Source organism: Rattus norvegicus, chromosome 17 (assembly GCF_036323735.1).
Source record: "Rattus norvegicus strain BN/NHsdMcwi chromosome 17, GRCr8, whole genome shotgun sequence".
NCBI classification, from domain to species: Eukaryota; Metazoa; Chordata; class Mammalia; order Rodentia; family Muridae; genus Rattus; species Rattus norvegicus.
The window spans coordinates 55769628-55795167 of NC_086035.1; the positions used below are offsets into that span (position 1 = coordinate 55769628).

At 40.6% G+C, this 25540-nt stretch overlaps 1 protein-coding gene across 8 annotated transcripts in view; it reads left to right on the top strand.

Moving 5' to 3' along the window:
- Nucleotides 1–10401, top strand: part of Hecw1 (HECT, C2 and WW domain containing E3 ubiquitin protein ligase 1) — a 413125-nt gene extending 402724 nt beyond the window's left edge. For 7 of the 8 annotated variants that reach the window (XM_017600485.3, XM_017600489.3, XM_017600487.3 and 4 more), the window contains one exon: nt 6233–10401. In XM_017600485.3, the coding sequence (XP_017455974.1) occupies nt 6233–6344 (112 nt within the window). In that variant the 3' untranslated portion in view covers nt 6345–10401. The remainder of the gene's footprint in view (nt 1–6232) is intronic. The other variant, NM_001106117.1, reaches the window with a different exon arrangement.
- Nucleotides 10402–25540: the final 15139 nt, after the last annotated feature.

Here is a 25540-nt window from a genome sequence, read left to right on the forward strand (position 1 = left end):
GCAGCCTTATTTATAATAGCCAGAAACTGGAAAGAACCCAGATGCCCTTCAACAGAGGAATGGATACAGAAAATGTGGTACATCTACACAATGGAATATTACTCAGCTATCAAAAACAACGAGTTTATGAAATTCGTAGGCAAATGGTTGGAACTGGAAAATATCATCCTGAGTGAGCTAACCCACTGACAGAAAGACATACATGGTATGCACTCATTGATAAGTGGCTATTAGCCCAAATGCTTGAATTACCCTAGATCCCTAGAACAAATGAAACTCAAGACGGATGATCAAAATGTGAATGCTTCACTCCTTCTTTAAATGAGGAAAAAGAATACCCTTGGCAGGGAAGGGAGAGGCAAAGATTAAAACAGAGACTGAAGGAACACCCATTCAGAGCCTGCCCCACAGGTGGCCCATACATATACAGCCACCCAATTAGACAAGATGGATGAAGCAAAGAAGTGCAGACCGACAGGAGCCGGATGTAGATCGCTCCTGAGAGACACAGCCAGAATACAGCAAATACAGAGGCGAATGCCAGCAGCAAACCACTGAACTGAGAATAGGTCCCCCGTTGAAGGAATCAGAGAAAGAACTGGAAGAGCTTGAAGGTGCTCGAGACCCCAAAAGTACAACAATGTCAAGCAACCAGAGCTTCCAGGGACTAAGCCACTACCTAAAGACTATACATGGACTGACCCTGGACTCTGTCCCCATAGGTAGCAATGAATATCCTAGTAAGAGCACCAGTGGAAGGGGAAGCCCTGGGTCCTGCTAAGACTGAACCCCCAGTGAACTAGACTATGCGGGGAGGGTGGCAATGGGGGGAGGTTTGGGAGGGGAACACCCATAAGGAAGGGGAGGGGGGAGGGTGATGTTTGTCCGGAAACCGGGAAAGGGAATAACACTTGAAATGTATATAAGAAATACTCAAGTTAATAAAAAAAAATAAATAAAAAAAAATAAAAAAAATAAAAGAAATGCAAAAAACAAAAAAAAACAAAAACAAAAAAAAAAGAAAATGTGGTACATCTACACAATGGAATATTACTCAGCTATCAAAAACAACGAGTTTATGAAATTCGTAGGCAAATGGTTGGAACTGGAAAATATCATCCTGAGTGAGCTAACCCAATCACAGAAAGACATACATGGTATGCACTCATTGATAAGTGGCTATTAGCCCAAATGCTTGAATTACCCTAGATCCCTAGAACAAACGAAACTCAAGACGGATGATCAAAATGTGAATGCTTCACTCCTTCTTTAAATGAGGAAAAAGAATACCCTTGGCAGGGAAGGGAGAGGCAAAGATTAAAACAGAGACTGAAGGAACACCCATTCAGAGCCTGCCCCACATGTGGCCCATACATATACAGCCACCCAATTAGACAAGATGGATGAAGCAAAGAAGTGCAGACCGACAGGAGCGGATGTAGATCGCTCCTGAGAGACACAGCCAGAATACAGCAAATATAGAGGCGAATGCCAGCAGCAAACCACTGAACTGAGAATAGGTCCCCTATTGAAGGAATCAGAGAAAGAACTGGAAGAGCTTGAAGGGGCTCGAGACCCCAAAAGTACAACAATGCCAAGCAACCAGAACTTCCAGGGACTAAGCCACTACCTAAAGACTATACATGGACTGACCCTGGACTCTGACCCCATAGGTAGCAATGAATATCCTAGTAAGAGCACCAGTGGAAAGGGAAGCCCTGGGTCCTGCTAAGACTGAACCCCCAGTGAACTAGTCTATGGGGGGAGGGCGGCAATGGGGGGAGGGTTGGGAGGGGAACACCCATAAGGAAGGGGAGGGGGGAGGGGGATGTTTGCCCGGAAACCGGGAAAGGGAATAACACTCGAAATGTATATAAGAAATACTCAAGTTAATAAAAAAAAAATAAAATAAATGAAATAAAATATAAAAAAAAAAGAAAAAAAAAGAAAAAAAAAAAAGAAGTTAAGAGCAATGCCTGTCTTTTCAGAAATCCTGGGTTCTGGTCCCAGCAGCCACATGGTGGCTCACAACCATCTAAAATGTAATATGATACCCTTGGCATGAAAGTGTGTACATCCAGATAGAGTACTCATATATAATTAATTAATTAATTAATTAATTAATTAAAATATACTTAATGAAGTCTAGTTTTCATCTAATTTTCCCAGATGTCTTGATTTCCTCAGGACAGATCATTTGCTGTTGAATGTAATGTGAAGATCTGACCAAATGTCTGCTTACCCCAGATATGAAACTGCCAGCAGACCAAAGCAATGATACCAACAATGTCCAGCTTTGTGAGCCAATGGATTTTATTGGAGATAGTTAGAGGCATATGAGCAAGAGGTTACTTACAGGAGCAGAAATAACTCTGACAGCTACATCATCTAAAACCTATTCCAGAATGGTTCACCAAAGCTGGGACTGTGGAGTGCACAGCATGCATACAGCTCAGGAGGCTGGAAAGTGTCTGTTCTAGGCCTCTCAGCTAGTATGAGCCACTTCTGGGCACGTTGGCTGATCTGAGAACATCTCTTGGCAGCCCTTTCTGTTTGTATGCCTCAGTCTCAGGGAGTTCCTGAAGCTTTTGAGTTGTATGCTTCCTGAGTTTTAAAGAGTTTCCCTGCAGGGATGAATGTACACTCTCCCTTTAGAATTTTAATTTTATTATTTAATTAAATAGTCTTACGGGCTGGAGAGATGGCTCAGTGGTTAAGAGCCCCGACTGCTCTTCCAGAGGTCCTGAGTTCAATCCCCAGCAACCACATGGTGGCTCAAAACCATCTGTAAAGAGATCTGATGCCCTCTTCTGGTGTATCTGAAGACAGCTACAGTGTGTGTGTGTGTGTGTGTGTGTGTGTGTGTGTGTGTGTGTGTGTGTGTGTGTAATGAATAAATCTTTTAAAAAAAATATTCTTACATCATTTCCCTCCTCCTTTTCTTTCTCCAAACCCCCATGGCCTTCCCCTCTCCCTCTCAAATTCATGGCTTTTTTCTTTTTTTTTTCTTTTTTTTTTTTATGAGAATTGCCATTTATTCCCAAAGTTGCCAAAATCATCACCAAGGATTCACCAGGGGTGCCAAGGGAATGTGGAGGCTCAAACACTGATTGGGAGTTGTCAGTTTAGAAAGAGGTAGAATGGGTGGGGGAACCCCAGCTGTCCCTCCCCCGTCTAATGCCATAGAAAAGGGTCCTCCTCTGGCTGGCTCCCCTCCCCATCCCCATGTCCAGTTTTTCTCAAGGGGAGGTGGGTTGGGGACTTGGGAAGAGGTTGTAGTATGAGTGGGCCCCAGGAGAGGGAAGGGCATTGGGGGGAGGGCCCTGCCCTATTTCACATGCACTCACAACACTGATCTCCCAAGGAGCAGAAATTGGGGAAGCCAGCTGAACCAGGCCTCCCTCCTACCCTGGATGGCTTTTTTTCTTTGTTACTGTTAAATGCGTGCATGCACATGCGCGTGCGCAAGCACAAAGAGAGAGAGAGAGAGAGAGAGAGAGAGAGAGAGAGAGAGAGAGAGAGAGATCACATATATAGAAATATAATTTCCTGAGTTCACTTAGTGTTGCTCGTGTGTGCATGATTTCAGGGCTGACCACTTGGTATTAGATAATCAATTAGAAGTCCCTGGAGAAGGCTAATGTTTTGTTTTGTAGAAAATTACTACACAACAATGAGTACTAGTAAATATTACCAATTGTTTAACAACAGTTGAGAATAGTTCTCGGGCTTTCCTATACTAGTTCTAGCCATCAAGACAAAAGGTATTAGCTTCATGGTTCCTCTGAGAGCTGAAAGACCCAAAAACATAAATTACCACATATCTAGCTTAATAATTTTGATAGTGAAGTTATTTGGAAACACTCTGGTTTTATTTTAGGAAAATATCATTCGGGTCATCATTCAATAATAGCCTTCCCACATAAGTCTGTAGTATGAGGAGAAGGTGAGGTACAAAACATCGCATCATAAGAACTTAGAGTAGAGGGAAATGCAGACCAAAGATAACTAATTACAACGTAAGGGAGAATCAGAGAAATTCAAGGTGCTTAAAGCAATGTGATATGAGAGTGTGAATCAGAGTTTTAATCATGATTGAGCTCCTCGGAGAAAATGCTTCAAAGCAACTGGCATTTGGTGGACATTAAGGGATAGAGCAGACAGAAATTCTAGGCTGGGTGAGCAGTATGACCCAGTTCTGGATGGAGCAAACACCAGCATATGCTCAGAAAGAAGTATTGAGTCAACAGAGGACAAAATGTCCTGAGAAATGTCCAAGAGTGATGAGATGGTTACTTTGACTAGTTGAGAACTTGAATCGCCTCTGAGAATTCAAAGATGTTTCTAAATAAAGTAACTGTGGTAGAAAGACCCACTCTAAATATACGTAGCATCGTTCCATGGATTGGGGCCTTGGATTAAATAAAGTGAACTGGATGTGAGTGTTTATCTCTCCTACTTCCTGGCTGTGGATGTCGTATGGCTATCCACCTCATGTTACTACTGTCATGTCTCCCTTACCATGATAGACTGTACCTCCACAGAAGGAGTGTTCTGTAGTGTCTCTGCTTTATCCTTTAGGGAATGCCATTGCTTTTGGTACTAAGTAGACACAGATTAAATGCAATATACACATTTCCTCTAAGGTATATATTAATACTGTTAGCTCTTAGTGTACTATCTAATTATGTCAGCCAAATCCAATGGATTTTCTTTCTGCCTTTCTAAACACCAAGAAAATCATTGTAATCATTGTCCTGCTCAAGTCTCTGTTTTTATTTAAAATATTTTATAGTAACTAAAATAAAATACTTCAGTTATCTTTTTTGAAGTGATCTAGGTCTTCCTGATACCTAAGTAATCACAGAGCTCTGCTAATATCTATTTATTTTCATATTTTCTCCAAATCAAGCCCTTAAGCCTACAGTAAGACATTCTACTGTCTCGTGAAGGCACTTGGGGCTTAAAGAGGAAGACAGGCAGAAGCACAGGGTTAAGGAAGGAGCTATTGCCAAAAGAGGATTGAATGCTGGACAAACACCAACACCATCCTCAGGTTCTCCCTCAGCAGAAAACCCCACCTTCCTTCTTCTTTCAACCCTCTTTGTTTATCTCCCAAAGAACCTGTACCATCTTAAATCCTGAGGCCACACGCTATTCTGATACTCTAGTTTGTCAGAGCAAAGGTATAGGTTTCCCCAAAGGACCTTGTAATTCTAACACTAACATCCCAAATATAATTCTGAGTGTTTAGTTTTATTCTATGGGGTGTTGTTGTTGTTGTTATTGTTGTTGTTGTTGTTGTGTTGTTCTGATTTATTTTGTTTTGTTTTAACTTGGTGTCTTTTTCTGTGCTAGTTGATGTATAACTTCAACATACCACTCACCCAACCTGGGAGGAAAAGGCATAGCATTAACTTCCAGGTGTACCAATACACTTTTTCCTGCTTTGTCAAAAGACCAGAATCAAGTTTTCATAGAAAGAAAGAGTTCCTGGCAGGAAACAGATACCAAGAAAGAATCTGTGTGGCTTCCTCTGCTCACTACTGAATTATCCACACAGGTGTTTCTTATACTGTGTATTATCCATATAAGAAGAAAGACAAAGCTAATTTAGGACAGATACTGGCAAAGATGCACTACTAAAATGAAACCCATCCTGAGCAAGGCTACATGGATGACAATGACGTGAACACTCTCCCAGGCTTGGGGAAGGAGTGTCCCACAGGCTCAGGGGTTCTTGGGGCATGTAAACGTCAGTTGATGTGTGTTCCACCTGTGTAGAAGAGTTAAACTTGTTTCCACAACACACCTGGCATGGAGAACTGGATCTCAGGATTACAGAGCACCACTATCTCTTCCAAGTAGATACTTGTGGTTTAACAAGGCCTAGAGCTCACGAGGGAGGTAAGGCTGCTCTGGAATGATTCATTAGGCATGTCTCTGCCTCTTGTGTATTATTTAAATGTCAAATTATGATAATATCATAGACTTGGTTGTTGGTTCTCTACTGTTCTTGTAATGTAGTGTAGTTTTATTTACAAATAACAACTGTTTCTCATTCTTCAATTTCCTAAACTTGTGTCTCAATAGCCATGGTTTGCCATTTGCAGTCTTTTTGATTGTCCAAAATCGTTGTCTGGCTCACTTTTCATCCCCCCTTTAAGCCATCGATGTAACCAAAAGCAGTCCTTAAAGTACCCTCCTCACCAGTGTTTTCTCCCCCACTCAGGGCACATACATGCTTCAACCGACTGGATCTCCCACCGTATCCTTCATACTCCACATTGTATGAAAAGTTGTTAACAGCAGTTGAAGAAACCAGCACCTTTGGACTTGAGTGAAGACGTGGAACCTTGCCTGACATTGTCCTGAACAGTGACATCACCCTTTCTGGGATGACTTCCTCCCCTCTTTTGACTTTGGTATTCCATGATTTTTATTTCAAAGCAAATTAGAATTGGCAAAAGCTGTGCATGAAGAATTGCCTTCTTCTAGGATCTAATCTTCAGGCTTATCTCCTCTGTTTCCAATGAACTGCTAGCCTGTATGCAATACTACAAAACAGCTGTCTCAAGGTCTGTGTATACCTCCACATACCTCCATTCCTAACAATGAAATATGAATGCAAGTTATGCTACACTTGACAAAATGGTAATAAATGTTTACTTCCGTTTCTATCATTTAAAGATAATTTGAGCTCTAAGCATTTCATGCTTTTATAGTCCCACGTCTTCCAAGCAGAACCACTATTTTTCCTAATTTCTAGCAACCATTCCAGACCTGGGAGCTGACTAATTTTTTTCCTCTCTATCTCTACATTTCCTATTCATTCTTTCCAAATGGACAGCCAAGGCCACACAGAAACTTTTTCTTCATTCAACTCATGGTTCAAAGGTGTATCAAGTCCCATCAGCCAGAACTAGCCTAGACATATGGTGCAAATATGAAACTTCCAGCAATTAACAACAGCAAGAAGGAAAAGGTTATCAGTAAATCCAAGGGTTATATGGATTATTCACTCAGCTTGAGTTCAGAGAAGTGTAGTGGGGGAGTACCCCTGGTGAACCCTCACCACCCAAGAAGCACAAAACTTGTGTACCATTTCCAAGGAGGAAATCCTAATTGCTGTAGGTTGAAGGATGAGCCTTTACCTCTAATTCTGTCACATAGAAAGTGATAAGGCTGACAGAAAAAAGGACAGGACGTATGACATTTATTCAAATCCATGAATTTTGTTTAACCTATTCTCATGCACACATAGTCCACATGAATTCCATGGCTTCTGTTGCAGCCAGGTTTATTTACTTGATAGGCCAACCTTTTGCTTCTTTTTAGCTTTGCTACTTTTCTCATTCTTTTTTCTTTTCTTTCCTTTTTTGAACTCATGTGTTCAAATTCTGTCACACCTGATGTTCACAGACACCATATACAAAGCTGCAGAGCACGATGGTGCTTGTTAAGGATCACGGGCAATATAAACTTCTCCTTCATCCATAGTGATTCTTTGAAGACACACTGACTTGTATCCAAAAAATTCATTTTTTGTAAAGCATTCAGCAAAATATCTAAGAAAATGTGTTTTTAGAAAAACAATCACAGGCTCCACAGACAGCCTGGCATCTTAAGTACATTTGAGATAAAACTAACCATAATGGTCATTTGCTATTTTTGTAACCATGTTATCCGTGTTGTCTGAAATATGACATAAATGAAAGTGGTTTTTCTTCACTGGGAAAAGAAAAGCTAAAGAGACCCAACTATTTAAATATTCGTTGTTGTAGTCAACATATTAAAATAAAAGGCAAAGTCTGAGAATGTAAACTTATGATAAAGCCGTGCCTCGTGGCTCACTATAGCAGTGTGTTTTGTTCCTGCACATTAAAATATTTTCTTAGTAAAAATTATTCACAATGCCATAACACTCTGTGTTCCTGTGTTTCTTTGTCAAGCAAGAAGTATATGTGATACAAACTTAGCTTTCTATTGCTATGGAAAAAGAAGTTTTACTGAAAATGGGGTGTATGTTGTATGAAATACAGCTTGAAGGGTGAGTAAAATTTGGCCCAAATTTCAGTATTTGAAAAATAATTCCAATGGAGCTGTTATTTATTAATGAACTGGCAACAAAAGCATTGTCAAAATCACTTTCACTAAATCTTTAACTCTTAGAATAGCATATTTAGAATTCATCTTATACATACATAAAAAATTGCAAAAAAAAAATTCAAGCATTCAAGGTTTTAACCACTTACTTGCCATACATTGAAAAGGAGGATGTTGTTCAAATGTAGAAAGCTGCTCCTGAAAAGCTTTACGATTTGCAAAAATGAGACAATCTATTAATCAGATTAAACACCAACGTGTAGAAGGAAGAAATTATCTTAGAAATGACATGTGGATAAGAAACTCAGATAAATGTGTTTTTAAATTAATTGTTAGTTGTACCTTTACCATATTGCCAGGTTCTACACGAATCCCAATAAGCAAGCATGACAACAAAAGTATTTCTAATATACTCTTTTTAGTGATTTGAGGATGTTACAAAGTATTTCAATCATATTTGCCCAACACGCTTTTCCCTAACTCCTTCAACATCCACTTCTCAATACTAAATTCCTTCTCAATGTCATGCCATCTTTTTTAGTGACCATCAAGTCCAATTTGTGCTGTCTGTTCATATCTTCAATTAGTGTGAGGCCATCCCCTGGAAGATATAAATGTGAGTTCAAGGCCAGTCAACAGAGCACGTTCCAGAACATCCAGAGTTACGTAGTGAGACTTTGTTTTGAAAAAACAAAAAGAAAAAAAAAAAGAAAGAAAGAAAACTGACTCTTAGCAGCCATCAGCTGTCAGTAGGTCCTCAGCTAAGACTGGGGCCTCATGAACCCTTCTTCAAATAGCAATCGTATAATAGAAAAATTTTAAATGCTGTCTATACTAACACCAAAGTTGCTGACAGAACGTAAAGTTTGCTTCATAGAGCCCAACACATGACTTCACCCTTTTGTGGAAGAAGGGAAACCAAAGGGAAGAAGCGCTCAAAAGCTTGTCATGGAAAGATACTTTTTACTTCACATAGGAGACTGATTTTAAAATTATGTTTAATTCAACATATATGCATATGGACATATACTATATATGTTTGCATGGGTACATGTAAGGAAAACACTGTAGAAATAGTTTTCTATTGATTTCAATGGTTGGCGATAAATTACCTCAAATCATAATTCTTTGGGTAACACAGATCTTTTGTGACCATATGTAATTCTTTGAACTGTTTTTCTCCATTAAGTCAATTATAATTACTTGTAAGTCATAACTCCCCTAAAACAAGATTTCTCTTATATCTAGTTTTATGAATATAATACAGAACCTTTTGGGAGAAGACAAAAAATTTTTAAAAAGATTTAAAAATTATGTTACAATTTGAAAAAGACAATAAGGTGTTATCATAATTTTATAGATAACACAAATACATTATTCAACAACACGAAGATGACAATCTTCCCAATAGAAATTGAGTCATCAAGATCAGAAGTTCTCTAGAACACTGAGTTCTCTGTGACATCCTGTGTATGTGAGTTGGAGAACATCCTGATGGTTTGCTGCCATCATTTTCATAGCACAAATACTTCTGGAAAGTTAAGGAAAACAATCAAATGCTAGATGATATTTTGGCAAGCTTCCATTATGAAAGGCTTAAATGGTTTTCCTGTTAATAATGAAGCTATATCATTCAACAGTAAGAGTATTCATATGGCAAGCCAGTGAGCTGAGTTTTCCACAAAACTTCTAACAGTATGAGGTCTCATTGATAGTTCGTGTATCAAGTCACGCGTCTGAAATTTGGGTTCAGAAAATTTGTAAATTGCCACAAATGTTTTCCCAGTCAAGATGAAACACTTTCAAAAGAAAGTAGTTAGAACTTTACATAACAAAATGTGGTGCTTTATTATTATTGTTGTTGTCGTTGTTATGATTATTATTATTATTATTATTATTATTATTATGTCTAACAGTGTTCGTCATTAAAACTGCAATACTGTACCATAAATGTGCGATGACTATTCCAGCCATCACAAAGTCCAAAAGAGAAAGTATTATTTTCCTGTTAATGACATGTAGTCCCTTTGTTCTAGTAGATAAAAGGTGCCTAGAGGTAGTATATAGAGTAAATATTGTTCCATTAGTCTATTTCCTGCAGCTTCCATTACCTAAGGAAATGTCCATAAGGTTTTGTTTACAAGTCTTTGTTCTAGTCAATAACAGGAGACGTCTTGTTACTGGGCTGATTTTGCTTACATCTACAAAAGAAATGTCACATGATACTCAAGACCTCGCTTTCTCTTACAATCGTACATCTTCAAGGAATGTCAATAAACTCACTTTGGTATGGCACTGAGTATGCTCCTTATTGCAAAGAGAAGTCTATAGAAAATTCTAGATCAAGCCTGTGGTCCTGCTGACTGGTACAAGGAACAAAACAATTCAGAAAGATCCCAGCTGCCCCAGCAAACAAACCTCAGAGGAAAATCATTTTTGTTATGTTCACAAACCCATGAAGAAAGGAGCAGATTTTGAAACCATATACATTCCTTGTTTATGCCTATTAGACCTCCACACAAACCATATTTCCTAAGTGTCCTTTATGTAGAGCAAGAAGACATTGATTTGTATGACATCCTATCTGTTGAGAAGTTTCTATGAAAAATTCAGACATGGCTCTTGGAAGATTATCACTGAGCAAAAATCACAAATGACCAATATAAAAAGTATGTTTTTGCACACCTGCACCCCTACCTCACACACACACACACACACACACACACACACACACACACACACACAACCCCAATGCCTGCAGCACGTAGGTGAGCTGGCCTACAGAGCAGGAGAGCAAGAGAACTATCTCAACCCCTCAGGAGCTGCAGCACATGAGAGAGCAGGCCTTGCCTGGGCAGCACAGTAGAGCTCTAGCCCTGGTGTTGAGGGTGATGGTGAGCATGTCATAAGAGCATGATCATATGAGAGCTATCTCTGACCCTCATCTTCCTTGAAGTGTCATGGGTATGAATAGGAGAGCTGGCCCCACCCCTCACCAGCTGCAGCACTTAGGAGAATGGGTCCTAGTTGCACGTGTGTGTGAAAACCAGCCCTAGGCAAAGGGCCCTGATAGTGTGGTCACAGGATTGCTAGTGGGCTGACAAACTCAGCTTCTACCCAGACCCAAATGCAGGGCTCTGAGTTGGCCTGCCCCAACATCTCCAGGGCTTTAAGTAGGCCTACCCCAACATCTAAACTCTCTGTGAACTGCTAGAGAATATGAAGGAACTGGTCCTTCATACGTGGATCTCCATGACACAGGACAAAAACAGGATGTCCAAGAGGAGTCCCAGGAAGGATCCAGAAATGATGGTGTAGCAGAATCCAGAGGACTTGACCCAGACCAATGACTCATTACAGTGGACATTTGCAAATAAAGCTGTTTGGGCAAAAGGGTATAGCATGTGACACACCACGACACACTGCAGCTTCTACAGTGAGATGGTTTTGGTTTTGGTTTTAGTTCTTGTTTTCTTTGGGGGTTTTTGTTGTTTTCTTTTGAGGAGAAGTTGCAAGGGTGGAGGCTGAATATGAAGTGATAGGGAGATGTAGGATTGAGGTACGTGATGTGAAACTCACAAAGAATCAAAAAAGGGATTTTTAAATGTGTCTTTCAGGGGGAGAGGGAAGGAGGGACCTGGGTGGGAAAGGGGACAGGGAAGGGAAGGGGGAACATGATAAGATAAGTGGGGGGGGCAGGATTGAAGCTCTGAGGGCCAGCAGGAAGAATGGAAACAGGAACCTTGGGAGGTAGGAGGTAGGGGGACCTTCTAGAATGTACTAGAGATCTGGGAGGTGACTCTCAGAACTCAAATGGAGTTAGATGAAATGTCCTACAGTGGGGAGAGGGAACTTGTAAAGTCCACCTCCAGCAAAAAGACAGGGCATCAATTGAGGGATGGGATTGCAGAGACACAAATGAAGAGCCTGAGTGAAAGGAGGTCCACTGACTGGCCCAAAGTGAGATCCAGCTCAAGGGGAGGCCCCTGACACTATTACTGGTACTATGGTATGCTCACAAACAGGAGCCTAGCATGACTGCACTCCGAAATGTTCAACAAGCAGCTGAAGGGGTCAGATGCAGATATTTATAACCAACCAATGGACACAAGCCGGGGACCCCTGTGGTGGAATTAGGGAAAAGGCTGCAAGAAGCTGAGGAGGACCAGCAGTCTCAACTAACTTGGATCCCTGAGATCTCTCACCGAGTCACCAACCAGGCAGTATATGCCTGCTGATATGAGGCCCCTGACACATATACAGCAGAGGACTGCCAGGTTTGGACTCAGTGGAAGAAGATGCATGCAACCGTCAGAGATGGTTGGGACATCCTCTTGGAGATGGGGGAAGGGTGGTGGGTGGAGGTATGGCATGAGGAACGTTCAGAGGGCAGACTGGGATGGGGATAAGACTGGACTATAAACAAGATTAAAGAATTAAAAAAAGAAAAAAAAACCCAATCTGTAGTTTTCCTGTCCAGCCATGTGACTTCATAAAATAGCTTCCTGAATTACTCAAAACTTCTCCTTTTCTTCTTTCTTTTTTCCTGAACATGCTTTCCTTAACACCTTGGGTTTCCCCAACATTTTAGGCATCCTCCTCTCTAATGCCACCCTCCAGACATTGTGCATGCAAGTTCACCATGTGTCTGACCTCCGCCCCAGCTTAAACAGCATAGCTTTTTTCCCCCCTTCTCTCACAGAAATCTGCCTGCCTCTGCCTCCACATACGAAGTGGAAATTTCTGATTTCTTTGGAGACTTCAGTTGTGACTTCAGTTGTATCATGTGATGCTTTTCTGAAAGCTGTCTTAGGAGAGAATGTTTTGCTGAGGCAGGCACATGAAAAGACATATGGTGTTTGGAAACAGTCTAAGTACAAGCAAGAGACGGTGAATGATGCTCTTGCATTGGTTCGCCTTGCAACAATTCAGTGATCTTTGCTGATCTTCACTTTATCCTGACTTCAAAGAGAGTAATGAGCCAAAGAATTTCTTCTGGTATTCTGCCTGCTTCTTGCCACTTCCGTGGACTCCTGCAGCTTCAGTAGAGCCTTGTGATTTCTTCTGGACTGAGCTGCTGATAATGTTTGGTGATTGCTGATTGGATGGGGCTGCCACTACTGATTTGTGTTTGATGTTTTGGAATGGACAAAGAAGATTGGTATAGTCCTAACGACCTCCTTTTCCTATAAATCTCCTTCCCCTGCCTCTGGTCAGTGGGCTAGAAAGGTGGTTGAAGCATTTACAAACCCTTAACAAAGTAGGTTTTAAAAAACCAAAGCCTACATACATCTCTACTGGAATCTATATGATGTTTAAATATCTTAAAGTAGAAATGGAATAATTTGGGAAGAAGGAGGGAAATAGCAGAAAGGTGTAGGGAGTCAAAGAAAAGTCACAGTATGTGTAAATATGATTAAAGCACACACATGAGCGCACTTGCTGTGGTGCGCCTGTGGAGGACAGGGACAACCTGTTAGAGTAGATTTCTGTTTCACCATGTGGCTCTTGTTAACTCAAATCATCAGGTTTGGCAGCAAGTAGTTTCACCTGTGGAGCCAAACAGACTTCCTTCTCACTGGTTAAGCCCTTCCTGTGTGGAGTCTGCCCTGAAAACTTTCTTTTCTTCTGTACCTCAATGCCCTCCTTTCAGCAAGGACTTCTGAAAAACAGGAGGACACAGTATAAAATTGTGTGAAACTTCTGGAAAACCTTTGCTCACTAACAGAGCCACTGTGTGCCAGTTAGTGGTATAACTAACACGTGCTAGTTTTCACCACATTTTAGAGTATTTCTCTGATACCTTGGGGATTCTTTTATTATTAAAATTATCCTAATTTTTAAAAAGGACTTTTAAAATTCTATTTTATGTGTACAGGTGTTTTTCTACACACACACCTGTGTGTGTGTGTGTGTGTGTGTGTGTGTGTGTGTGTGTGTGTGCGCGCGCACGCACGTGCATGTGTGTGCCTGTTGTCTGCTATGTCCACTCAGTTCCCATGGAGCTGGAATTATAGATGATTATGAGGTGCCATGTGGGTACTTGGAAATAAAGCTGGGTGTTTTGCAAGAGAATCCAGTGCTCTTAACTACTGAGCTATCTCTCCTGCCCCTAAAACAGAATTTCAACTCTCCATTCTCCTACATCAGTTTCTCCTTGTCTTCCCCACAGGATTATTACCTCCTCAGCTACTCAGAGTCAAGCCCAAGACTATCTGTATTCCTCTTCACCCTTCACTACCAGCCACACTCTCCATAAATTAGTCAATCCATCAGCAAGCTCCCCCAGACAGACTTTCAAAACATATCCTGAATTCAGCTGCTTTTCTCTAACACTGTAACAATATCATGGTTCAATCCACTGTCATCACGTATCTAGGGCTGTCACCTCTGCATCCACTTACCTTCAACTGAGTTTCTCCTTGGAGAAGCCTAGGTGATTATCACATCAAAACATCTGCTTGAAGGGGTCTCTACTGTCCTTAGAATTGACAATATTAAATAAATACATAAAATTCAATAAACATCTGAATTTGATGTTTCAGGTTATTTAAATTAACTGTAGTATTATGACTTGATCCAGAAAGGAATAACTCACAGAGATCTACAGATTCAAATATATTTATTTCTATGTGTACATGCTATATTGTGTGTTCACATGTGAAGGCCAGAGGTCAGTGTAGGGTGTTTTCTTAGTCATTCTCCTATTTCCTGTACATACACATACACACACACACACACACACACACACACACACACACACAATGTTCATACGTGTTTTGCATGCATGTATGTATGTGCAGTATATGTGTGACTTAGTGCCCAAGGACACCAGAAGACAGTGTCAGATCTCTCTAAAGTAGAACTACAGATGAGGCTGCCATATGAGAGCTTGGAATTGAACCCTAGTCCCAAGAAAGAACAATCAGTGCTTTTACCCTCTGAGCCTCTATTCTGTCCAGCTCCTATTCTCTTTTCAGATTTATTTTTATCTTTAAATTGTATATATAGGAAGTGAAGGATATAGATAGATAGATACACACACACACACACACACACACACACACACACACACATGTATATGTTAGTGCAGTTGCCTTCAGTGGCCAGAAGAAGGCACTGGATTCTCTGGAGCTGAAGTTAAAGGGCTGTGAGCTGCCTATATAGGTTCTGAAATAAGCTTTCTTCTTTGCTTTTGGTTTTGTCTGTTTGTTGTTTGCTTGGATTTGGATTTAGGTTTGGTATGGGTTTTTTGAAACAAAGCTTCTCCATGTAGCCTGTATTGGAAATAACTATGTAGACCAGGCTTGCCTCCAACTCTCAGAGACCTGTCAGTCTCATGAGTGCTAGGATCAAAGATATCTGTCACCATATCTAATCCTAACCTGAAGTTATATTTGCAAGCAGAAAATCGAAGAGTAGAAATAAAGGTTCACTAATTCCTTTATGAGTCTAAATGAGTAGAAAAAAATTAATGCTGCAAAAATTAGAATTATACACTATCCATTTGTATTAAATTTTTATAACTTACCTGGAGATGATGCTTAAAACAGATTAAGGCCTTGTTAAAAAGGCTAATACTGTGTTATTGATAAATCTTCACTACTGCTTTTAAAACTGTATAAACTGCTGACATGACTGCTCTAAGGTATGGTGAAAGGGAAACTTTTCATTGCAAAGATATGAGAAAGAGAGCAACCATAGGCATCTGGAACAGTCCAGAGCAGAGAAAGAAAGTAGACTGAACATGGCCAGCAGACTTGATGTGACCAGGGCTACCTGTGAGAGAGGGAAGAATATCAGGGAATGGAGAATACAGGAATCATCAATGAAATACCAAATACATATTCCAGACATATTCCATTAAGCACACTATTTTTCTTTACTAGCTAAATATATGTTATTCCACATGTCAGAATCCACAAGGTTCAAATTGCAATATCTCTTTAAAATAATAATACAAGCTCCTTTGTCATGTTATTCTATTAACATGATGAAGTGTCAACGACGGGTGCTGAGTCCCTGGAAGAGAATGGGGGACAAGAGAAACGAAGAAGGACACCAAGACAAGAGTCTGATCAAGGGGACAACTTTATTTTTTCCCAAGGCTGAATTTGTACCATAACAGAGGTAACAGAGGGAGGTGGGAAGTGTGAAACATTTACGCAGGCCAAGGACACAGTATTCATGTGGTCAACTGATATCAACAGGATGTTGGTTTTTCAGAAAGGTTACAGGGGTATCTTGACATCAGATGTATTTCTCAGCAAGGTCACAACTTTATCATATCATTATTCATCCTGACCACAAGATTTGTATTAGGCTTCTGCAGCTGGATGGGGATTTTTCCATGAACCCAGTCATACTTAATTCTAACCATAATAATAACATCAATAATGGAGGGCTTCAAGGGCATCACTCCCAACAATGTAGCCTTGACTCCTTTTAGGGATAAAATGAAACAGACAAAAATAAAAGTCAGTCCCATTTCAGGTAGAGAATATTTAAATATTGGGATAAAGGTCTTTAGCTTGGGGGGTGCTATCTCACATTGGAACAGGGGAAGCATAGTTTCATCCACCAGTGTCTTGATGAGCTGTGCCATGTCTTCTACACACAACAAACAATGGCAGGAGCGCGTCCCAATGTGAATGCAGCTGAGGAAGTCCTGGCAACTTCTCCTATTATTCTTTATACACAAATTATTCTTTATAAAACGGCTTGTAAAGAAAACCTCTCTCTGGAAAAAAAAGGACTTAACTTATTTTACATTTCACTTAAAATACCTGGAAAGTTAAACAAAAAAACAATTATACTTATTGTCTGATTAACTCCGGTTAGCACACTATGGTCAAGACTTATTCACTAGAGAGCTGACCCTCTGTCACAGTTCACCATACCCAGATCTGGTGGGGAGAGAGCTGGATTCTCAGAAGCGTGGACAATCCTGAGAACACAGGTGAGACCACCACATCTGCTCACATTCCTGGCCCAAGAGGAACCCACCTGGATCCCTCTGGACACAGGAACCAAGGAGCAGTCTGGGACAGGATTCTTCGAGTTTTGGCATGCACCCAGAGTTGACCCTGTGAAATAGCTCTGTGTACACAGATCCTACTGGAAGAAATCCTGTCGACAGGAGTTCTGACACAGAGGCTTAGAGGAGGATCAAGTCACAGTCAGAGAAATCAAGGCCAGCTAACACCAGAGAGAAGCAGATGGTGAGAGGCAAGCTCAAGAACCTAAGCAACAGAAAAAAAAGGCTACTTGGCATCATCAGAATCCAGTTCTCCCACCAAAGCAAATACTAGATATCCCAACTCACTGGAAAAGCATTTGATTTTAGATTTAAAATCAAATCTCATGATGGTGATAGAGGACTTTAAGAAGGACATAAATAACTCCCTTAAAGACTAGCAGGACAACACAGATAAACAAGTAGAAGACGTTAAAGAGGAAACACAAAAATCCCTTAAAGAATTACAGGAAAACAAAACCAAATAGGTGAAGGAAATGGATAAAACCATCCAGGATTTAAAAATGGAAATAGAAACAATAAAGGAATCACAAAGGGAGACAACCTTAAAGACAGAAAACATAAGAAAGAGATCAGAAGTCATAGATGCAAGCATTAACAACAGAATACAAGAGATAGAAGAGAGAATCTCAGGGGCAGAAGATGCCATAGAAAACATTGACACAACCTTCAATGAAAATGCAAAACACAAAAAGCTCTAAACAAGAACATCCAGGAAATTTCAGGATGCAATGAAAAGGCCAAACCTAAGGATAATAGGTATAGAAGAGAGCAAAGACTCCCAACTAAAAGCGCCAGTAAATACCTTCAACAAAACCATAGAAGAAAACTTCCCTAACCTAAAGAAAGAGATGCCCATAAACATACAAGAAGCCTACAGAACTCCAAATAGATTGGACCAGAAAAGAAACACCTCCCGACACATAATAGTCAAAACACCAAATGCACAAAATAAAGAAAGAATATTAAAAGCAGTAAGGGAAAAAGGTCAAGTAACATATAAAGGCAGACCTATCAGAATCACACCAGACTTTTCGCCAGAGACTATGAAAGCTAGAAGATCCTGGTCAGATGTCATACAGACCCTAAGAGAACACAAATGCCAGCCCAGCAAAACTCTCAATAAACATAGACTAAGAAATCAAAATAATCCATGACAAAACCAAATTGACACAATATTTTTCCATATATCCTGCCCTACAAAGGATAATAGATGGAAAACTCCAACACAAGGAGGTAACACACCCTAGAAAAAGCAAGGAAGTAATCTTCTTGCAACAAACCAAAAAGAAGAGAGCCAAGCAAACATAATTCCACCTCTAACAACAAAAATAACAGAAAACAACGACCATTGGTTCCTAATATCTCTCAACATCAATGGACTCAATTCCCCCCAAAAAAGACATAGACTAACAGCCTGGATATATAAAGAAGACCCAGAATTTTGCTGCATGCAGAAAACAAACACATCAGTAACAAAGACAGACACTACCTCAAAGTAAAAGACTGGAAAACAATTTTACAAGCAAAAGTCTAAATAAACAAGCTAGAGTAGGCATTCTAACATCAAATAAAATCTACTTTCAATGAAAAGTTATCAAAAAAGATAAGGAAGGACACTTCAAATTCCTCAAAGGAAAAATCCACGAATCTCAATCCTGAATACTTATGCTCCAAATGCAAGGACACCTACATTCATGAAAGAAACCTTACTAAAGCACAAAGTTCACATTGCACCTCACACAATAATAGTAGGAGATTTCAACACCCTACTCTCATCAATGGACAGATCATGGAAACAAAAACTAAAGGAAGACACAGGGAAAATGACAGTAGTTATGAACCAAATGGATTTAACAGATATTTATAGAGCATTTCATCCTAAAACAAAAGAAAATAGCTTCTTCTCAGCACCTCATGGTACCTTCTCCAAATCTGACCACATAATCAGCCACAAAACAAGCCTCAAAAGATACAAGGAGATTGAAATAATCCCATGCATCCTATCAGATCACCACAGACTAAGGCTGGTCTTCAATAACAACAAAACAACAGAAAGCCCACATACACATGGAAGCTGAACAAAGCGCTACTCAATGATAACTTGGTCAAGGAAGAAATAAAGAAATTAAAGACTTCATGTTAAAAGTCCTGGAAAGAATAGGAATTCAAGGCCCATACCTAAACATAAAAGCAATATACAGCAAACAAGTAGCCAACATCAAACTAAATGGAGAGAAACTTGAAGCAATCCCACTAAAATCAGGGACAAGACAAAGCTGCTCATTCTCTCCCTACTTATACAATATAGTACAAAAAGTACTAGCCAGAGCAATGAGACAACAAAAGGAGGTCAAAGGGATACAAATTGGATAAGAAAAAGTCAAAATATCACTCTTTGGAGATGATAGTATACTTAAATGACCCCAAAAATTCCACCACAAACGCTTAAACCTGATAAACTACTTCAGCAAAGTGGCTGGGTATAAAATTAAATCAAGCAAATCAGTAGCCTTCCTCTACTCAAAGGATAAACAGGCCGAGAAAGAAATGGGGAAATGATACCCTTCACAATAGTAAAAAATAACGGTGTGACTCTAACCAAGTAAGTGAAAGATCTGTATGATAAGAACTTCAAGCCTCTGAAGAAAGAAATTGAAGAATATCTCAGAAGATGGAAAGATCTCCCATGCTCATGGATTAGCAGGATTAATATTGTAAAAATGGCCATCCTGACAAAAGCAGTCTACAGATTCAATGCAATCCCCATCAAAATTCCAACTCAATTGTTCACAGAGTTAGAAAGACCAATTTGTCAATTAATTTGGAATAAAAAAAAAAAAACAGGGTAGGGAAAACTATTTTCAACAATAAAAGAACTTCTGGGGGAATCACCATCCCTGACCTCAAGCTGTATTACAGAGTACTCCCGATAACAACTGCATGCTATGGGTACAGAGACAGGCAGGTAAAACAGTGGAATAGAATTGAAGACCCATAAATGAACCCACACATCTATGGTCACTTGATCTTTGACAAAGGAGCTAAAACCATCCGGTGGAAAAAAGATAGCATTTTTAACAAATGGTTCTGGTTCAACTGGAGGGCAGCATGTAGAAGAATGCAAACCGACCCATTCTCATCACCATGTACAAAGTTTAACTCCAAGTGGATGAAGGACCTCCACATCAAACCAATATACTCAAAGTAATAGAAGAAAAAGTGAGGAAGAACCTAGAACACATGGGCACTGGGGAAAATTTCCTGAACAGAACACCAATGACTTGTGCTCTAAGATCAAGAATCAACAAATGGGACCTCATAAAACTGCAAAACTAATGTAAGGCAAAAGACACTGTCAATAGGACAAAATGACAACCAACAGATTGGGAAAAGATCTTTACCAATCCTGTATCTGATACAGGGCTAATATCCAATATATACAACGAACTCAAGAAGTTAGACTTCAGAGAATCAAATAACCCTATTGAAATTTGTGTACAGAGCTAAAGAATTCTTAGCTGAGGAATATCAAATAGCTGAGAAGTACCTAAAGAAATGTTCAACAACCTTAGTCATCAAGGAAATGCAAATCAAAACAACCCTGAGATTCCACCTCACAGGAGTCAGAATGACTAAGATTAAAAAAAAACTCAGGTGACAACAGATGCTGGCAAGGATGTGGAGAAAGAGGAACACTCCTCCATTGTTGGTGGGATTGCAAGCTGGTACAACCACTCTAGAAATCAATCTGGAGGTCCCTTTAAAAATTGGACATTGTACTACCTGAGGACCCAGCTATACCACTCCTGGGCATATACCGCAAAGAAGCTCCAACATATAACAAGGACACATGCTCCACTATATTCATGGCAGCCTTATTTATAATAGCCAGAAGCTGGAAAGAGCCCAGATGTCCTTCAATAGAGTAATGGATACAGAAAATATGGTATATTTACACAGTGGAGTACTATTCAGCTAACAAAAACAATGACTTCATGAAGTTTATAGGCAAATAGATGGAACTAGAAAATATCATCCTGGATGAAGTAACCCAATCACAAAAAAAGAAAACACACATAGTATGCACTCATTGATAAGTGGATATTAGCCCAAAACCTCCAATTACCCAAGATACAATCCACAAATCACATGAAACTCAAGAAGAAGGATGACCAAAGTGTGGATGCTAAAGTCCTTCTTTAAAGGGGAACAAAAATATTCATAGGAGGGGATATGGAGACAAAATTTGGAGTGAGACTAAAAGGATGGCAATTCAGAGCCTGCCCTATCTGGAGATCCAGCCCATAAATATACAGTCACCAAAACTAGATAATATTGATTAACCCAAGAAGTACATGCTAACAGGAACCTGAGAGGCCCAGCCAGAGAGTGACAAATACAGAGGCAAATGCTACCAGCAAACCACTGAACTGAGAGCAGGGTCCTTGATGGGGGAAGTAGAGAAAGGATTGGAGCTGAAGAGGCTTGTAACCTAATAAGAACAATAATACCAATGAACCAGAGCTCCCAGTGACTAAACCACTACACAAAGACTACTCATGGGGGCACTCATCACTGCAGTCCAGACACTGCCCTGATCACTCCCTGCACCCAAGTCCAGTGGGAGAGAGAGCTAGACCTTCAGAGGGGCACACACGCCTGGGAAGCCAAACGAGACTACTCTCTGCCCACATTTCTGACGCTAGGGGAAAACGCAAGCTCCAACTGGGGCCCCTGTGCACAGGGTCCCGAGCGAAGGAGGGGCAGGCCCTTCTGGTTGCTGCCCTCATGGAGAGCTGAAACCCGGATCTGAGAAGCGGCTCAAGACCTGAGACCACAGGCAAGACCAACTTTTCTGCTCCAAGTGACCTTCCTGGTAGACTCAGTACACATGCCACAGAAACAACACCTGAAGACCAGTAGACAGGAAAAGCTATACCCCTGAAAGCAGAACACTCTGTTTCCATAACTGGCTGAAAGAAAATAGGAAAACAGGCCTAGAGCACTCCTGACACACAGGCCTATAGGACGGTCTAACCACTGTCAGAAATAGCAGAACAAGGTAACATCACAGACAATGTGATGGCAAAAGGCAAGCTCAGGAACCCAAGCAACAGAAACCAAGACTACATGGCATCATCGGAGTCCAATTCTCCCACCAAAGCAAACACAGAATATCCAAACACACGAGAAAAGCAAGATAAAGATTTAAAATCACATTTGATCATGATGATAGAGGACTTCAAGAAAGACATGAAGAACTCCCGTAGAGAAATGCAGGAAAACACAAATAAACAAGCAGAAGCCGATAGAGAGGAAATGCAAAAATCCCTGAAAGAATTCCAGGAAAACACAATCAAACGTGAAGGAATAAAAATGGAAATAGAAGCAATAAAGAAAGCACAAAGGGAGACAATCCTGGATATAGAAAACCTAAGGAAGAGAGAAGGAACTGTAGATACAAGTATCACCAACAGAATGAAAGAGATAGAAGAGAGAATCTCAGGACCAGAAGATGCCATAGAAATCATCAAAACAACTGTCAAAGATAATGTAAAATGGAAAAATATCCCACACCCGTGGATCCCGGCCCGCAGCAGCTCTCTGCTCCCAAACCCCGTGGGAGAGAGACCTCACCGCCTGATCAGGTGGGCACTCCTGAGGCTGCAGAGCAGAGGAGACCACCAACACTGCCCACCCCTGCCCACATCCCCGGCCCAAGAGGCAACTGTATAAGGCCTCTGGGTTCCCGTAGGGGAGGGCCCAGGAGCGGCAGGACCCCTGCGCCTGAGACACCGCCGGAACCTGAAGGAAACAGACCGGATAAACAGTTCTCTGCACCCAAATCCCGTGGGAGGGAGAGCTAAACCTTCAGAGAGGCGGACACGCCTGGGAAACCAGAAGAGACTGCACTCTGTGCACATCCAGACGCCAGAGGAAAACACCAAACGTCATCTGGAACCCTGGTGCACGGAAGCTTCCGGAAAGAGCAGCGCAGATCTTCCCAGTTGCTGCCGCCGCGGAGAGGACTTAGGCAGTACCCCACGAGCAAACTTGAGCCTTGGAACCACAGGTAAGGACCAACTTTTCCCCTGCAAGAAACCTGCCTGGTGAACTCAAGACACAGGCCCACAGGAACAGCTGAAGACCTGTAGAGAGGAAAAACTACACGCCCGAAAGCAGAACACTCTGTCCCCATAACTGGCTGAAAGAAAACGGGAAAACCGGTCTACAGCACTCCTGACACACAGGCTTATAGGACAGTCTAGCCACGGTCAGAAATAGCAGAACAAAGTAACACTAGAGATAATCTGATGGCGAGAGGCAAGCGCAGGAACCCAAGCAACAGAAACCAAGACTACATGGCATCATCGGAGCCCAATTCTCCCACCAAAATAAACATGGAATATCCAAACACACCAGAAAAGCAAGATCTAGTTTCAAAATCGTATTTGATCATGATGCTGGAGGACTTCAAGAAAGACATAAAGAACTCCCTTAGAGAACAAGTAGAAGCCTACAGAGAGGAATCGCAAAAATCCCTGAAAGAATTCCAGGAAAACACAATCAAACAGTTGAAGGAATTAAAAATGGAAATAGAGGGGCTGGAGAGATGGCTCAGTGGTTAAGAGCACCCGACTGCTCTCCCAGAGGTCATGAGTTCAATTCCCAGCAACCACATGGTGGCTCACAACCATCTGTAAAGAGATCTGATGCCCTCTTCTGGTGTATCTGAAGACAGCTACAGTGTACTTAGAATAAGTAAATAAATCTTTTAAGAAAAATGGAAATAGAAGCAATCAAGAAAGAACACATGGAAACAACCCTGGACATAGAAAATCAAAAGAAAAGACAAGGAGCTGTAGATACAAGCTTCACCAACAGAATACAAGAGATGGAAGAGAGAATCTCGGGAGCAGAAGATTCCATAGAAATCAATGACTCAACTCTCAAAGATAATGTAAAGCAGAAAAAGCTACTGGTCCAAAACATACAGGAAATCCAGGACTCAATGAGAAGATCAAACCTAAGGATAATAGGTATAGAAGAGAGTGAAGACTCCCAGCTCAAAGGACCAGTAAATATCTTCAACAAAATCATAGAAGAAAACTTCCCTAACCTAAAAAAAGAGATACCCATAGGCATACAAGAAGCCTACAGAACTCCAAATAGATTGGACCAGAAAAGAAACACCTCCCGGCACATAATTGTCAAAACACCAAATGCACAAAATAAAGAAAGAATATTAAAAGCAGTAAGGGAAAAAGGTCAAGTAACATATAAAGGCAGACCTATCAGAATCACACCAGACTTTGCGCCAGAAACTATGAAGGCCAGAAGATCCTGGACTGATGTCATACAGACCCTAAGAGAACACAAATGCCAGCCCAGGTTACTGTATCCTGCAAAACTCTCAATTAACATGATATTCCATGACGAAACCAAATTTACACAATATCTTTCTACAAATCCAGCACTACAAAGGATAATAAAGGGTAAAGCCCAACATAAGGAGGCAAGCTATACCCTAGAAGAAGCAAGAAACTAATCGTCTTGGCAAAAAAACAAAGAGAAGAAAAGCACACAAGCATAACCTCACATCCAAATATGAATATAACAGGAAGCAATAATCACTATTCCTTAATATCTCTCAACATCAATGGCCTCAACTCCCCAATAAAAAGACATAGATTAACAAACTGGATACGCAACAAGGACCCTGCATTCTGCTGCCTACAGGAAACACACCTCAGAGACAAAGACAGACACTACCTCAGAGTGAAAGGCTGGAAAACAACTTTCCAAGCAAATGGTCAGAAGAAGCAAGCTGGAGTAGCCATTCTAATATCAAATAAAATCAATTTTCAACTAAAAGTCATCAAAAAAGATAAGGAAGGACACTTCATATTCATCAAAGGAAAAATCCACCAAGATGAACTCTCAATCCTCATCTTCGGTTGGTTTCTATACAAGTGTGCAATTTCTAGGCTTGAAAGTAAAATGATGCTATCTGGTGCTGGATAGAGGAGCCTTATTTTTTATTATGGCAGCTTGCTATTTTTGTAACATGGTGATTTGGTTGAACACAATAAAGTACAGTAGTAACTGATCTCCCCTTCTTCCTGGATGAGTGAGGAGATGATTAAATGTTGATGTCAGCATCCTTGAGCATATTCAGATGAGCTTCTGCTTCTGTTGAAAAGGATGCTGTGTTTGATTGTGGTCCGAAGCTTTGAAGCACTACTTGGCATCTCCTTCCTTGGAGGTCTCACTGTTTAAACATAACAGATTTGATAGCTTGTTGGTAAGGTGAGGTCCAGCTTGTCTCCACTAGGTCATCTTCATGTGAATCCGGTGGTTATACGGTTTTGTTCTAGGGATATTTCATTTTTT